Below are 15,681 nucleotides of genomic sequence, written 5' to 3' on the forward strand. Positions count from 1 at the left end.
ATCCGTTGCATACTAGCCACCATTCGCCACACAGAGGGGCCTACTTCTGCCAAGCAGACTTGGTACCGGTGGTTGAATTCTAAGGTCACGGGGTCAAGTCCCTTGCTCAACGAAAATGGTCCCAAAATGAAGGGATACGTGTAAACGTACGTGAAACCCTTCTTAGTGAAGGTTACCTGCTCCACCAGGTCGGGAGCAATAATATTTAGGGCATAACAGTTACAGTCCTCCTTCATAGCAGAAATACTAAAAGGGTGAATGGAAGAAGGATATTTACAAACAGCCCAAGTTCAAGAGAAAACTAGAGTTCTTGAAAATTTAGTAGGGAAAGCCATAATAATAAGGTGATGATAGAGCTTTTTGAAAAAGATCGGAGAGAGGTGAAAGCAGAAGGAAGCTAAGTGCAAAGAGGTTAAGAAAGCTTATGAAGTTGTTAGAAGTGAAAGAAGAAGAATGAGGCGTATAAGTAAAGGTATAGTCGGCTAAAATCGTGGTCATGATTATCTCGAGCACCGCCGAAAATATTGCTAAATCGTGGGGTAACACATGTTCGGAGTGTTAGATCGTGTGGTAACACGTGCGTCTTATAAAGCGTCAGAAACTGTTTAGAAGGGTTCAGAAAATTTTTCGTCAAGAAAGGAATCTTCAGCAACTTCCCGATGACACAAAGATATGCCACCGAAAAGCAGGGGGACTATCTGTATAAGGTAAAATTGATTTTTATTAAATGCTCGAATGATGGCGTGACGCGTGAAACCAGAGGCAGACCGAAGATAAATCGATTGAAAACCAAGATCGAGGACAACAACTTCGGTTGGTACTGGGAGGATCTCGAAGGGAACGCGGCCAACAGAAACAAATGAATGTTTGCCACCAGATGACATTTAATGAAGAATATTCCTCGGTATAAATATGCAGCTATTGCAGAGAATTTTGGCATTCATGGCCTGCCGTTACATATTCATCAATGGCCCCATTTATTGCCATTTAAGAGGGGCTTGATCCTTGGATCTTATTCCCTGGGTATAGCTATAAATAGAGACTTCAACAACCATTGTAACACATGAAATCTCTCGCAAAACTTATGCTACATATTATTCTTAAGCTTAATAATATAACTTTATTTTGTCTAATATTGTTCTTATCGCTGTCTTCGGAAGCCTTGCTCTCGGAACCAGGCTGCTTGCTGCTTCTCTCGATTTCAACGTTAAGTCTTATTTTTTATTTAATTTATTTATCATTTTAGGATCAAATTAGTTCGCTTGTCTATAAACTACTGTACCGTTTTACGGGCAAACAACAGTGATATAGAGCTGGTCCTTTTCAATTTCTGATTACTAATATCAATAAAATTCTGGCAGTTTGATTAAAAATAAATAAAAAAATAGTAAGAGGTAAAACGATTTGGAGTACTGTTGTAAAGCAAGGAGCGATTAACAAAAGAGTATTCGGTGAGTTGTAAATAGTTAATTAGCCATAAGGAGAAAACAAACGACAAAAATGAAAGTGAGCCATAACGATAGCCTCAGGCTCCGGTCATATGTAACTACGACACTTCAAATTATCCGAAAGCTCATCAACTTGTGCGAGAGATGATTAAAGTAATGTCATTCTAGAGAAAATTTATTGCATGATAAGTGTCTTTAAACACACTTTAATTTTTTAATCATGACAATCTTCATTTTATTTTTATCATCTCTTATAGTTAAATTACTTTATCCAGAACAAACAACTGATGTGAGTAAGTTTTTTCATTATCATAATTGAGGAATTTATACAGTGAAGAATTGAAGATGTTGCCCCAATTGAGGGACTTCCTCTTCTTTTTTTAAAAAAGTGGTCATTTTTTGTGACGGGATTAACATGTTCAGGGCTAATTAACCTTCCCAATCAGTTAAATTAAATGGTCCAATTTGCAAAACTATTTAATAAAAGCTAATCCAACGCTCCAAAACCAAGCCCACCAAAAAAACAAAAAAACTAGCCGTTACGAAGCCAGAAGCGTCTAAAGCTCACCGGTTCATCTTTTTTCTCCCTTCCCTGTGATCACTGAATGCAACAAGCAGAAAAAAACCCTAGCCAATCAGCAATACGACAAAAACCCTAACTCCGATCAACTCTTCAGCAACAATCATATTGCTCTTTTGATGGATTCAAACGGCAAATCCGCTATACTTACGCCTAAAAAATGCTCCAAAAATTCTGAAAATATGAACCCCAATGTGGAACAGCACAGTCCTTATTTGTCTAAATCTTCTAAATCTCCATCAATGGCAAAATCAGCGAAAAAAACCCAAAATTCAGTATCCAGAAACCCTAACGCAAATCAATTGGTTTCGCCTTCTCCCAAAAACAAAATTCGTCAAAGGAAGTTTGTGATCGCAAAGAAGAAGAAGTGTAATAGTGATAGTTTGAACCCTTCAGTGGCTTGTTGTAAGTGTAATAAGGCTGGCGGTGGTGAGAAAAAGAAGTGTCTTTGTGTTGCATATGAGAGCCTCAGGGCTTCTCAAGAAGAGTTTTTCAAGAATCGCGGTGGAAATGAACACGAAGAAAGTGAAACCGAGAAGTTGGATAAGGTAAATAGTGTTGAAATTGGCAATGGAGAAGGAATGAGTAACGAGTCATTGACTCAAAAACTGAACGTGAGGCTGAATAAAGTAGACGAGGAGGGTACAATTCCTGTTTCAATTTCCGAGGCTGAATTAGTTGAATCGGGTGATTGTTGTGTAACAGATGAATTGGCAGAAAGAGCAAAGGAAGACGTGGGGTTGGGTGAAATGAGTAGTGGGACAATAAAAAGGAGAAGGGAAAGATTGTTGGAAGAAGCTAGACAAAGTGTACCTGAATCAGGAAAAGTGTTGCATTTAGTTAAGGCTTTTGAGAAGCTTCTTTCGATGCCAAAAACAAAAGAGTGTGAGGAGGAGAAAGGGGAAAAAGATGAAAAGGTAGCAGAAGATTGTTGCAAGGAACAAAACTGGGCATTGCCTGGCTTACAGCCTCCCAAAATTCCAGAGACACAAGTGTCTTCTTCTTCGTTCTGTCCATTGGATTTTTTCCTCACCTCTAAGAGTTTAGGCTTGGATTCGCGTCATGCCTCCTCATTGGATAGCAGCCACGGAAGGTTAGTTTTTGAAACTTTAAGTTAGTTGTCAACCTATTGCAACCCTCTTCCTTTAACTGAGCTTGTATTTAGTTGATTTATATAACTGATTCCTATTAGTTTAGGATTGAGATGTAACTTTTGCTTGTTGGTTGTGCATTTATTCCTCATTTGAGTGCTGAAATAGATCATGTTTTCTTTTCATAGCTTCAGTATTTCAAGCAGGACTTCAGGTGGTGGTCGAAGGGGCAGACACAATGTAAGAATATTCTTATTATCAATCATTGTTAGATGAAGAGGAAATCATGTTGATCTCTATACTCTTATTTTCGTTGTTAATGCTGCAGGGCGCTGAATCATCAGGAACATTTGCTAGAAGAAACCGGAAGAGAACGCAGTGTAGAGCGACCTCCCAAAAGCCCTTCAAACTTAGAACTGAGGTTCGTGAGTTGTGTGTTTGCTTGATCCAATCTTGGTTAATTGATTGCTTCTTGTGCAACTATGACCAAATATGCAGTTGCAATATATTTGGTTGAGATGCGCTAGCTGCTACCACAGATAGATATACACAGAGCGGACACTGAAAGATGGATTTAATCCTATGACTAAAAGAAAATCAGAATATTGGTTGTTAAATAGTGCACAACGGAAGAAAAAGATCTATATAGGTGATAACAATAAGTTGAGATTAAGTTTTAGTTATGTTAGTGCGTTTTCTTTAGCTCCAATTTTGGCTAGGACTTTTTGAGTCTTGTGAGAGATTTATATGCTAGTAGAAAATGTAGTGAACTACTAGTGTTCGAGAAACTAATTGGTATATGGGCTTCTGTCGAGGATTCATAGAGCTGACACCCACTTGCCTGGGGTTGAGGCATAGTAGTTGTTGTTGAAATTCCTCTGTTGATATTTGTAATGGTTATTGTTCCCTGTGATCACTAATACTGGGACCTATTGTTTGATCCACTAGTTAATTGTGTCCCTTCAGCATTGAGATGCATCAGCATCGGCTTTTTCAGTTTAGGATGTCATGTCGAATCCAATTAGCCATTTACCAGTTTACTTAAGGAGTTACTGAGATTGGCTATTGCTGCAGGAAAGGGGAAAATGTAAGGAGGAAGAGTTTTTAAAGAAGGTGCAACAAATGGCAGAGGAAGAGGAGAAACAGCGGATACCAATTGCACAAGGCCTTCCATGGACAACAGATGAGCCAGAGGTAGCTTAAGCTTTTCACTATTGTCATTTCCAACCATTAAGGACTTTCAATGTGAATGGATTGATGTAAAACTTATCTTGTTTAACTAGCCGGAAACTTAAAAGGAAATGCATCTTTTTGATCTCATATTTTGGAGACTGGACTCTTTTGAACCAAAATCAAAGAGAAATTAAAGCAAAATGTTATAAAAGTTCATGTTATTACCTCTCGCACTATGCATAAATCTTTTGCACTTGGGATTATACTTGAGCCTGTTACGAAAAGAAAACTGAATTACTCTGTTTTCAACTTTTCAGTGTTTGCCAAAGCCTCCTGTAAAAGAGAGCACAAGGCCAGTTGATCTGGTGCTGCACAGTGACATTAGGGCAGTTGAACGTGCTGATTTTGATCATCAGGTAAACTTTGTTTATTGTTTCTTGACTTCAGTCAATCATTAACCTAAATAAATTTCTCTCAGTGAAAGGGCAGCCTTAATTTCGTACAAATTGCTGCTATGAATATCTCAATTTTCTTTCTCATCGAGAATATTTCATATGAAACATGTAAATGTTATGTATGTCCTAGTAAAGAGATTCTCAAAGCAAGTGCACCAATAAGAGGAGTGAGGACCCAAGAATGTCCTAGTTTTAAATCTTGTTCGATGTTATGTTTCAGTATGAAAGCATGTGCATGACTCTTTCATTACTCATATAGAGGACAGGACCTAGTGGCGTACGCAAGAGTTTCTGTAAGCCGTGTCACTATTTTAGACGTGAACAAATAAAAAAATTACTGTAATAATATCATATTTTAAAAAATAACAAAAATAAACAAATAACATAACTTACAAAGCAGCACCTCTCTAATTTAAAAAAATGTATTGTGAATTGCGATCCACTGGTATACTGCTTCGATAATGTCTAAGAGGTTAGCGCTACAAACCCTTATGGCATGCATATGTTTTAGATAAGGTACAAAAATATTAAAACATAGAATGAGGTTACAGAGGTTCGAAATCATCAGACTCTGACCGGTTAAGCTACACACCTCTTTGCAACAAGTGGTGTCACTTTATTCCATTTTACTATTTTCTTGTTTCATTTGAATTATATATAAATAATTAGTAGAGATTTTCGACGAAGCGGTGTCACGTGACACCGCTTGGGCTAAGGTAAATCCGCCCCTAAGTCAGGACCTTAGCAGGCACTTCAGGCCCTAAATGGCTGTCTTTGCATGACTCTTTCATTATTCATTTAGAGGCGCAGTACCTTATGTTTGTGGTTTCTCCATGGTTGCATCAGGTGGCAGAAAAATTGAGCCTTATTGAACAATACAAGATGGAAAGAGAGAGACTACAGAAGGTAAGCAAAGCAAATTTTCTGGGATGAAATTACGTATATGTTTTTTTGCACTTGCATTCTTGTTATATTGTTTTTTTTATTACTTTTTCTAGATGGCCGAGGAAGAAGAAATTAGGAGGCTGAGGAAGGAACTTGTTCCAAAAGCTCAACCAATGCCCTACTTTGACAGACCTTTCATTCCTAGAAGGTAATCAGTGTCCAACTTTACTTAATTTATGTACCTTACAGAAGTTTGCTGCTTCTAATAGGAATACAAGCTTTGATTAAGCATTACTTCTAAATAGGAAATTTGTTGGTTTACATTAGGTCAACAAAAGATCCCACCATTCCAAGAGAGCCAAAGTTCCATATGCCTGAACATAAGAAGATCAAGTGCTGCATGTCTTGGAATGATATATATGTACATACCCAACAACAGTGAACGGGAATGCAGCAATGGAGTGAGGCAGTCCTGAACTCGGAGATGCAAATTCTACTGGTAGAGAGATGCAAGTTCTTCAGTCAATCTAGCCAATGGATGTCTATAGTATTTAGAGGGTCAAAATTGGAGCTGCAATTTTTGCCAGTAACATGTAGCAATATGACAGTAAATAAAAATCTGAAAAGCAGTTTCCTCTTTACTCCTGCAAACAGCAAACGTTGTCAATGTTCATTCCAATATGAATAATGCAACAAGGTTTAAGGTCATCGGCAGAGCATTACAGCAAGAGCAATTTTTTTACTTGTACCTCTTTTTAATTTTTCTACTAAGTAATGGTAAAGAGTCAAAAAGGAAAGGGAGTCCAACGACGTAGGTGTTAGGTTTGGATTCATTACGTACGATATTTTGTGTTTATATTTTCACTACAATTTTCTAGAGTAAAGAAGTTAAATGTTTGAAGTTGTATAGATAAAAAATAAATCGTTCTTGAATGAAGAATTGCGTCCTAAGATGTAAAGCTGTGTTTTTAATAAATAAATACAATTGATCTTATCTTTTTGCACACTTCAACCTTAACTCTATTACAGGAACATCTTCCTTTTACAATTATTTCCAAACATTCTTTACTCTCCAAGATTCTACACTTAAAGATTAAGTTGATATATCTTGCTGTCCTAACAATAATTTTTTGCATTTTTTGTCTAGTGTAAAAATTCAGAAGGCTTATCATATTCACAAATATTATTTGTATGGAATAAATACAAATAACAATCTTGCGAATGAGATTGAATAAATATTGTCACTTTTTGAACAGTATTTTTGTATACGGTCGAAATAGATTTCGACCTTCATACGATTGATCGAGGTCGTAACATAATGGATCGAAGAAAGATTTCGTAATATCGAGATGAGTTCCAAATAGGGTACAAACAAGCTTCGGATTCCAGGTATAGGTCAAACACCGAGTTCGAAGTCATCATCGAGCTCGAGTCCGAATCGAACTATGATGAGATAATTTCGAGCTTAAGGGGCAGAGGCCAACCGAGACCGAGCACGAATCACCACCTAATCCCGAGTCCGCATCGAGCTCTAGAAGCACTACCGACCAACACCGAGGCCGATCGAGCTCGAGCTCACAGACAAGAGCCGTTGCAAACACACTAAGGGAGAGAATCTCGGCGAAAATTAGGAAAAAGCTGGATTTATCATGGATTCTCCACTACGTATTTTTAATTATATCTAAAGTAGGATCCTCCACTGTAAAGGGGATGGTTATATTCCTGTAGAGGGCAGCCTTTTTCTTACATTGTAATTCAAGCACCATATTCTCCTATATTCAAGGACTATTCTTTGAGACTTTATTAATTGATTCATTTCGCTTAGTCTAAACAATCATCTTCTTTCCAACCTTGCTTATTTTGCATTATTTGTAATCCATATTCGATATTTCTATTTGTCCTTACGATTTGTATCAAGTTATATCACATATCTTTAAAACTACGTACAAATTCAATTATATCCGTTTTTCGGATAAACAGTTTGGCGCCCACCGTTGGGCTAAGGATAATAGTGGTTATTTGATACAGATCTGCAAAAACGCGCCGTTTTGCGCTTGTTTCCGAAAGTATCTTGGATTTCGGATTAGCAACGACTAACTACCAATCAAATGGCCTCACCTATCGACAACGAAGCCGGTCTTCAAGATGAGAACAACAACTTGACACCCAATACCGAAAGACCACTTGTCAACGCCGTTGGAGCTCGAATCGAAGTGCTGATAGATATCAATTTGCATTTGGCCATTGAGGCGAACCCTGCATTCTGAACATGAAAATAGCATTCATGGTGGCACTCGGTCTGCAGCTCGAGATACCCATAACATCAAGGAAAACGACATCAGCTTGCATATGATTTTTGAAATGTTGCAAGCTCTACAGGCAGCAATATCTCAGTTGCAGAGTCAAACCCAACTACCGAGCAGGCCGGAGCCCAATCCACCTCGAGAAATTGCCCAAAGAACGGAGCCGGCCATAGTAAGATCAAATGAGCAAGAATCGGGGACTACTCCCAAAATTGCTAAAATGCTCGATGAGCTCACAAAATGAGTCGAAGCCAACGATAAAGAAATAGAAACATATAACTCCAGGGTCGATCAGATCCCGGGAGCTCCACCAATGATAAAAGGGTTAGATTCCCAAATATTCATGCAAAAACCTTTCCCCTCGAGCGCAGCCCCAAAACCAATCCCCAAAAAATTTTGTATGCCCGAAATTTCCAAATATAACAGAACGACCGACCCCAACTTACACGTCACCTCTTACACGTGTGCCATCAAGGGTAATGATTTAGAAAACGATGAAATCGAATCTGTGTTGTTAAAAAAAATCGGAGAGACACTCTCAAAGGGAGCAATTATTTGGTATCACAACCTACCACCGAATTCCATCGAGTCGTTTGCCATGTTAGCAGATTCTTTTGTAAAAGCACACGCCGGTGCCATAAAATTCGCAACAAGGAAATCGAAACTTTTCAAGGTAAGATAAAAGGATAACGAGATGCTGAGGGAGTTCGTATCTCCTTTTCAAATGGAACGAATGGATCTGCCACCGGTCACAGACGATTGGGCCGTTCAGGCTTTCACTCAAGGTTTGAACGAATGAAGTTCGACGGCTCCACAGCAGCTGAAACATAACCTGATCAAATATCCAGCTATTACTTGGGTCGATGTACACAATCGATACCAATCTAAAATAAGGGTCGAAGATGACCAGTTGAGTTCCAGGTCCGGTTTTAAAGGGGATGCTGATCAAGAATCAAGGTCAAGCAAGGATCGATACCAGCCAAACAACGGAGATCGTCGGGGTAACGAAATTCCACGTAACCTCGTACGAAGGGAAACGAGAAATGCTCGAAGCCAAGGATCTTTGGGACTGATGAACAGAAATGGGTTCGATAGGCATACCAGACCTAAGGAATCACCACTACTATCGGAGTATAACTTCAACATCGACGCATCTGCCATCGTGCCGGTTATCGAACGCATCAAGCACACTAAATGGCCTCGACCCATGCAGACCGATCCTACCCAGAGGAACCCTAATCAAATGTGAGAATATTATGGCACCCATGGGCATAGAACGGAAGATTGCAGGCAACTAAGAGAGGAAGTAGCTCGGTTATTCAATAAAGGGCACCTTCGAGAATTTCTAAGAGACAGAGCCAAAAATCATTTCAAAAATAGGGATTTCGGTAAACAACACGAACATGAAGAACCACAACACGTCATCCACATGATCATCGGTGGCATCGATACTCCTCAGGGGCCGATACTTAAACACACTAAGACATCGATTATGAGAGAAAAGCGATCTCGAACTTGGGATTACGCACCCATAGGAACCTTGTCCTTTAATGACGAATATGCAGAATGGATCATGCAAACTCACAACGATGCACTGGTAATATCCGTACTCATGAATAAAACTAAAGTTAAGCGTGTGTTAATTGATCCAGGTAGCCCGGCCAACATTATTAGATCGAAGGTTGTAGAACAACTCGGTCTATAGGACCAGATCGTACCCACAACCTTGGTTCTAAACGGATTCAATATGGCATGTGAAACTACCAAAGGCGAAATAATTCTACCGATAAACGTGGCCGGGACTATCCAGGAAACAAAGTTCCACATAATAGAAGGCGATATGAGATACAACGCCATTTTTGGAAGGTCGTGGATCCACAAAATGAAAGCTGTGCCTTCGACCTTCCATCAGGTTCTTAAATTCTCAACATTGGAGGGAATCAAGATGGCACACGGGGAACAACCGGCCGCAAGGGAAATGTTTGCGTTGAAGTAACAATTCTGATATCCTCGCCTTCATCGACAAAGGGTTCGGGCTCAAAGGGGGAACGAGATGACAAATAGCAGTCACATACATCGGCTTTAACCAAACTAGAAAATCAAAAGATCAATGAAGATGATGATTAAAGGATCCCTCGATCCTTCATGGTTCCCAATGATTTCGACGCTACCCAATCAATGATCGAGGAATTGGAGCAAGTCATACTAATCGAGCACTGGCCCGAATGAAAGGTATACCTGGGAACGTGGTTAACCCCCAAACTCAGGAAAAAGCTTATTCAATTTCTTATCGATAACGCAGATTGTTTTGCTTGGTCCCATTTAGATATAACAGGGATCCCACCGGATATAACAATGCATCGGCTAAGTTTGGACCCTAGGTTCAGATCGGTGAAGCAAAAGAGAAGACAACAGTCCGAGGTAAAGCATACATTCATAAAGGACGAGGTAACCAAACTTCTCAAAATAGGATCCATTCGGGAGGTGAAATATCCTGAATAGTTAGCCAATGTAGTTGTAGTACCTAAAAAAGGGAACAAACTTAGAATGTGTGTAGATTATAAGGATTTGAACAAAGCATGCCCCAAAGATTCCTTTTCGCTGCCCAACATCGATCGCATAATCGATGCCACGGCCGGCCACGAGATCCTTACTTTTCTCGATGCTTATTTCGGGTATAATCAAATCCAAATAAACCCGTAAGACCAGGAAAAGACTTCATTTGCCACCAAGTATGGAACATATTGTTATAATGTGATGCCCTTCGGGCTAAAAAATGCAGGAGCTACTTACCAACGCCTAGTGAATAAAATATTCGAGGAACAAATAAGTAAATCAATGGAAGTTTATATTGATGACATGCTAGTTAACTCCCTGCGCGCAGAAGACCATTTGACCCATTTTCAGGAAACGTTCGAGATTTTAAGGAAATACAACATGAATCTCAACCCTGAGAAATGTGCTTTCGGGTTCGGTTCGGGCAAGTTCCTCGGCTTTATGGTGTCAAATCGGGGGATCGAGATTAACCCCGATAAAATCAAGACCATCGAAGACATCACCATCGTGGAAAATATGAAAGACGTACAAAGGTTAACGAGGCGGATTGCAGCCTTAGGCCGATTCATTTCTAGGTCGTCAGATCGAAGTTACAAATTTTTCTATCTACTCAAAAAGAAGAACAATTTTGCTTGGACCCCGGAATGCCAACAATCATTAGAGGAATTAAAACGATATATATCGAGCCCACCACTGCTTCATACTCCAAAAACAGATGAAAAAACTTTACTTGTACTTGGCAGTATCGGAAATAGCGGTAAGCGGTGTCCTAGTTCGAGAGGATCAAGGTACGAAATTTCCAGTTTATTATATAAGTCGAACCTTAGGAGAAGCAGAAACTAGGTACCCGCACCTAGAAAAATTGGCACTTGCACTGATAAGCGCCTCTAGAAAGTTAAGACCGTACTTTCAATGTCACCCCATATGCGTATTAACCACTTACCCGCTTCATAATATTTTGCATAAGCCCGAACTATCAGGCCGACTGGCCAAATGGGCCGTCAAACTCAGTGGGTACGATATCGAATATCAACCCCATACGACCATCAAGTCTCAAATTTTAGCAGACTTCGTGGCCGATTTCACGTCTACCCTCGTACCCGAAGTCGAAAAAGAACTCTTATTGAAATTGGGTATGTCATCGGGACTATGGACCCTTTTTACGGATGGGGCTTCGAACGTGAAAGGGTCTGGGCTAGGCATCATTTTAAAGTCACCCACGGGTAACACTATTAGGCAATCTATCAAAACTACTAGGTTGACTAACAACGAGGCCGAGTATGAGGCCATGATTGCAGGTATCGAGCTAGCTAAAAGCTTGAGAGCAGAAGTCATCGAAGATAGAATGCAATGGTATTTGGACAAACTGCAGGTCACTTTGCACCATTTCAAAGAATGGACTTTACAGCATGTTCCACTAGAGCAAAACAGTGAGGCTGATGCACTTGCAAATTTGGGATCATCGGTCGAGGAAGGCAAGATAAGCTCGGGGATTATCGTTCAACTCTCGAGATCCGTGATCAAAGAAGGTCATGCCGAGATAAATTCTACGAGCTTAACTTGGGATTGGAGGAATAAATATATTGAATACTTAAAGAGTGGAAAGCTCCCATCGGACCCTAAAAATTCGAGGGCCCTACGAACCAAAGCTGCTCGATTCACATTGACTGTAGATGGAACGCTATATCGAAGGACATTCAATGGACCATTGGCGGTAGGCTTAGGTCCAGGAGACACCAATTACATCATACGTGAGGTGCACGAGGGCACTTATGGGAATCATTCCGGTGCCGATTCATTAGTCCGAAAAATAATCAGGACAAGGTATTATTGGATTGATATGGGCAAAGACGCAAAGGTGTTTGTTCGAAAATGTGACAAATGTCAAAGGTTTGCACCAATGATCCATCAGCCCGGAGAGCAACTCCACTCAGTCCTATCCCCATGGCCATTCATGAAATGGGGAATGGATATCGTCGGCCCTCTGCCATCGGCCCCAGGTAAAGCTAAGTTCATTTTATTTATGACTGACTATTTCTCTAAATGGGTTGAAGCACAGGCATTCGTGAAAGTAAGAGAGAAAGAGATTATAGACTTTATCTGGGATCATATCGTATGTCGATTCGGGATACCCACCGAGATAGTGTGTGATAACGGGAAACAGTTTGTCGGCAGCAAAGTGACGAAATTCCTCGAAAACCACAAAGTAAAGAGGATATTATCAACACCGTATCACCCCAGTGGGAACGGACAGGCCGAATCAACGAATAAAACTATCATTCAAAACCTAAAGAAGAGGTTGAACGATGCTAAAGGAAAATGGAGAGAAATCCTACCCGAAGTCCTTTGGGCATATCGAACAACATCAAAATCCGGTACGGGAGCAACCCTGTTCTCCTTAGTATATAGCTCTGATGCCTTGATTCCAGTAGAAGTCGAGGAACCCAGTACCAGGTTTCGATATACAACAGAAGATTTAAATAACGAGGCTATGAACACTAGCCTCGAATTATCGGATGAGAAACGAGAAGCTGCTCTCATCCAATTGGCCGCCCAAAAGCAGCGAATCGAAAGATACTATAATCGAAGAACCAAGCTTCGCCATTTTAAACCCGGGGACTTAGTGCTAATGAAAGTCACCCTCAATACCCAAAATCCAAACGAAGGAAAACTAGGACCGAATTGGGAAAGACCATATTAGGTTCTCGAGAACGTTGAAAAAAGCTCGGTATTATAAATGGCAAACAACTATAAAGCAATTGGAACGTATCGCACATAAAATGATACTTCTGCTAAGGTACGACCCTCCCATATTCGTTTACATTTCGAAACTAACCCCTGTAGGAGTCTGATCAGGAGCTAGGATGGATCCTTCAATACGAAGCCCTAGGTATGAAAGCACGCGTTGCACTCTTTTTCCCTTAGACCGGTTTTATCCCAAATGGGTTTTTCGGCAAGGTTTTTAATGAGGCAACCAATGATCATGCTACACTTAGAAATAATTTGACAGTATCCGAGGTCTCTTTACAATCGACCTCGAATACTGGGGGGCATTAGCCCTCAAATATATCAAGATTCTGATGCAAGAAAGTTATTTCGTAACAACAGGGTTCCAATAGGAAAAGTTATAAGAGCCAAATGGTCAAAACAAACCATGCTCATTTAGTTGGCCCGAGCCCTGACGCAAAACATGAACACATGTATAATGACTTGCAAAGAAAGTTCTCTTCTTTACCGATATCTTATATCCAAGAAATATTCCTCTATTTCGAGACTTATTATGCAAACAGGCTACATTACTTCGAGTTCGAATCATTCACTCGACTACTAAGCCTACGGGCTACTTTTATTTCGAGTTTGAGCAAGCACTCACTCAACCATTACGCCTACGGGCTACATTACCTCGAGTTCGAATCATTCACTCGACTACTAAGCCTACATGCTACTTTTATTTCGAGTTCGAGCAAGCACTCACTCAACCATTATGCATACGGGCTACACTACTTCGAGTTCCAATCATTCACTCGACTATTAAGCCTACGGGCTACTTTTATTTCGAGTTCGAGCAAGAACTCACTCGACCATTACGCCTACGGGCTACATTACTTCGAGTTCGAATCATTCACTCGACTACTAAGCCTACAGGCTACTTTTATTTTGAGTTCGAGCAAGCACTCACTCAACCATTATGCCTACTGGATACATTGCTTCGAGTTCGAATCATTCACTTGACTACTAAACCTACGGGCTACTTTTATTTCGAGTTCGAGCAAGTACTCACTCGACAATTATGCAAACAGGCTACATTACTTTGAGTTCGAATCATTCACTCGACTACTAAGCCTACAGGCTATATTTATTTCGAGTTCGAGCAAGCACTCACTCAATCATTATGCCTATGAGCTACCTTATTTCAAGTTTGAGTAAGAGCTCACTCGGTTATGAAGGCTACGAAGTCCAAATTTGATCAAATTGCCTAAATCCTTGTGAAAATATTCATAAGGCATGAATAAAATCTTCACAAGACAGAAAACAAAATAGAAGCAAGTCGGCAAAGAAAAGGATAGTTTTTATACAAGATTGTTTACATGACTGATTACAACATAGAAAATAAGGGCTAAGCCTTTTGGTTATCCCCGGAAGCGGTCTCTTCTCTATCGGGTTCCCCCCGTTCTCGGACCCGCACGTACTCTCATCATCGTCATCATTATCATCATCGTCATCATTATCATCATCGTCATCATCGAAAACTAAGGCTTCAGCATCGCCTTCGAGTTCTTTAGCTCATTTTATCTCTTCAATGAGATCGAAATCTCGAGCATGGATCTCCTCGAGGGTCTCCCTCCGAGATCGGCACTTAGCAAGTTCAGCGACCCAATATGCTCGATTATTGGCGGTCTCGGCTGCCTCTCTTACTTGGACTTGGGTAGCTTCAGCATCGGCCCGATAGATGGCCACGAGTGCATCCGCATCGTCCTTTACCTTTTCGGCGTCAGATTCGGCCTTGGCAAGTTCAGAGGCCAACCGAGCCTCGAGCTCCTTTATTCTTCTTGCTTGGACCGAGCCTTTCTCCTTCATTTTTTGAAGCTGGTTTTTGGCCGATGATAATTGGGCTCGAGCAGCTTCTTTCTCTGCAGTAAAGCGGTCCATTCCTTCTTTCCACTTCAAAGACTCCACTTTCATCTCATCAACCTCCTCACTAAGTTTCCCGATCATCTCAATTTTTTGCTGCAGCTGTGTGACCGAAAAATTAGCCATCGTTCCGGTATCAAGCCCATAGGTTTTTAAAAGTATCATTACCTGCTCGGACAGATCGGTATGATCTTGGTAAGCCTTGGCCAACTCAGCTCGGAGATCTTTTATTTCCTCTCCCATTTGCCCTAAGAGGAGCTTAAGGGAGTTCCTCTCCTCCGTAACCCGTTAGAGATCAGCCTCATATCGACACAGCTCGGTTCGGGACCGAGAACATGATTCTCAATGAACTACCGCGGACTGTAAAGAAAGAATAAACGAAGTTAGAAAAGAAAAGCAAACATAAAGGTAATGCCATATAATTTAAGGCTTACCCGATTCAAATCCTGCTGAACTCCGTGAAAAAGATCTGATGCGTCACTTGTACCGGTAGTGTCCTCGACACCGATAAACATGTCATGAAAATGATCCTCTCCATCATAAGGCCTGTCTAATTCG

General features: G+C 40.5%; 2 protein-coding genes across 2 annotated transcripts; one reads left to right on the forward strand and one right to left on the reverse strand.

Annotated features, from left to right (window-relative positions):
* Window positions 1-1,922: 1,922 nt before the first annotated feature.
* LOC104085345 (microtubule-destabilizing protein 60-like) lies at window positions 1,923-6,340 on the forward strand. The gene is made up of 8 exons (XM_009589352.4): window positions 1,923-3,121; window positions 3,308-3,359; window positions 3,448-3,540; window positions 4,194-4,313; window positions 4,610-4,708; window positions 5,594-5,653; window positions 5,746-5,840; window positions 5,960-6,340. The coding sequence occupies exons 1-8, from the start codon at window positions 2,148-2,150 to the stop codon at window positions 6,072-6,074; spliced, it is 1,608 nt and encodes a 535-aa protein (XP_009587647.1). The 5' UTR covers window positions 1,923-2,147; the 3' UTR covers window positions 6,075-6,340.
* Window positions 6,341-14,775: 8,435 nt separating this feature from the next.
* On the reverse strand, window positions 14,776-15,249 carry LOC138905577 (eukaryotic translation initiation factor 3 subunit A-like). Its single transcript, XM_070194099.1, has one exon. The coding sequence runs from the start codon at window positions 15,247-15,249 to the stop codon at window positions 14,776-14,778; it is 474 nt and encodes a 157-aa protein (XP_070050200.1).
* Window positions 15,250-15,681: the final 432 nt, after the last annotated feature.

Source organism: Nicotiana tomentosiformis, chromosome 2 (assembly GCF_000390325.3).
Source record: "Nicotiana tomentosiformis chromosome 2, ASM39032v3, whole genome shotgun sequence".
Lineage (NCBI taxonomy): Eukaryota > Viridiplantae > Streptophyta > Magnoliopsida > Solanales > Solanaceae > Nicotiana > Nicotiana tomentosiformis.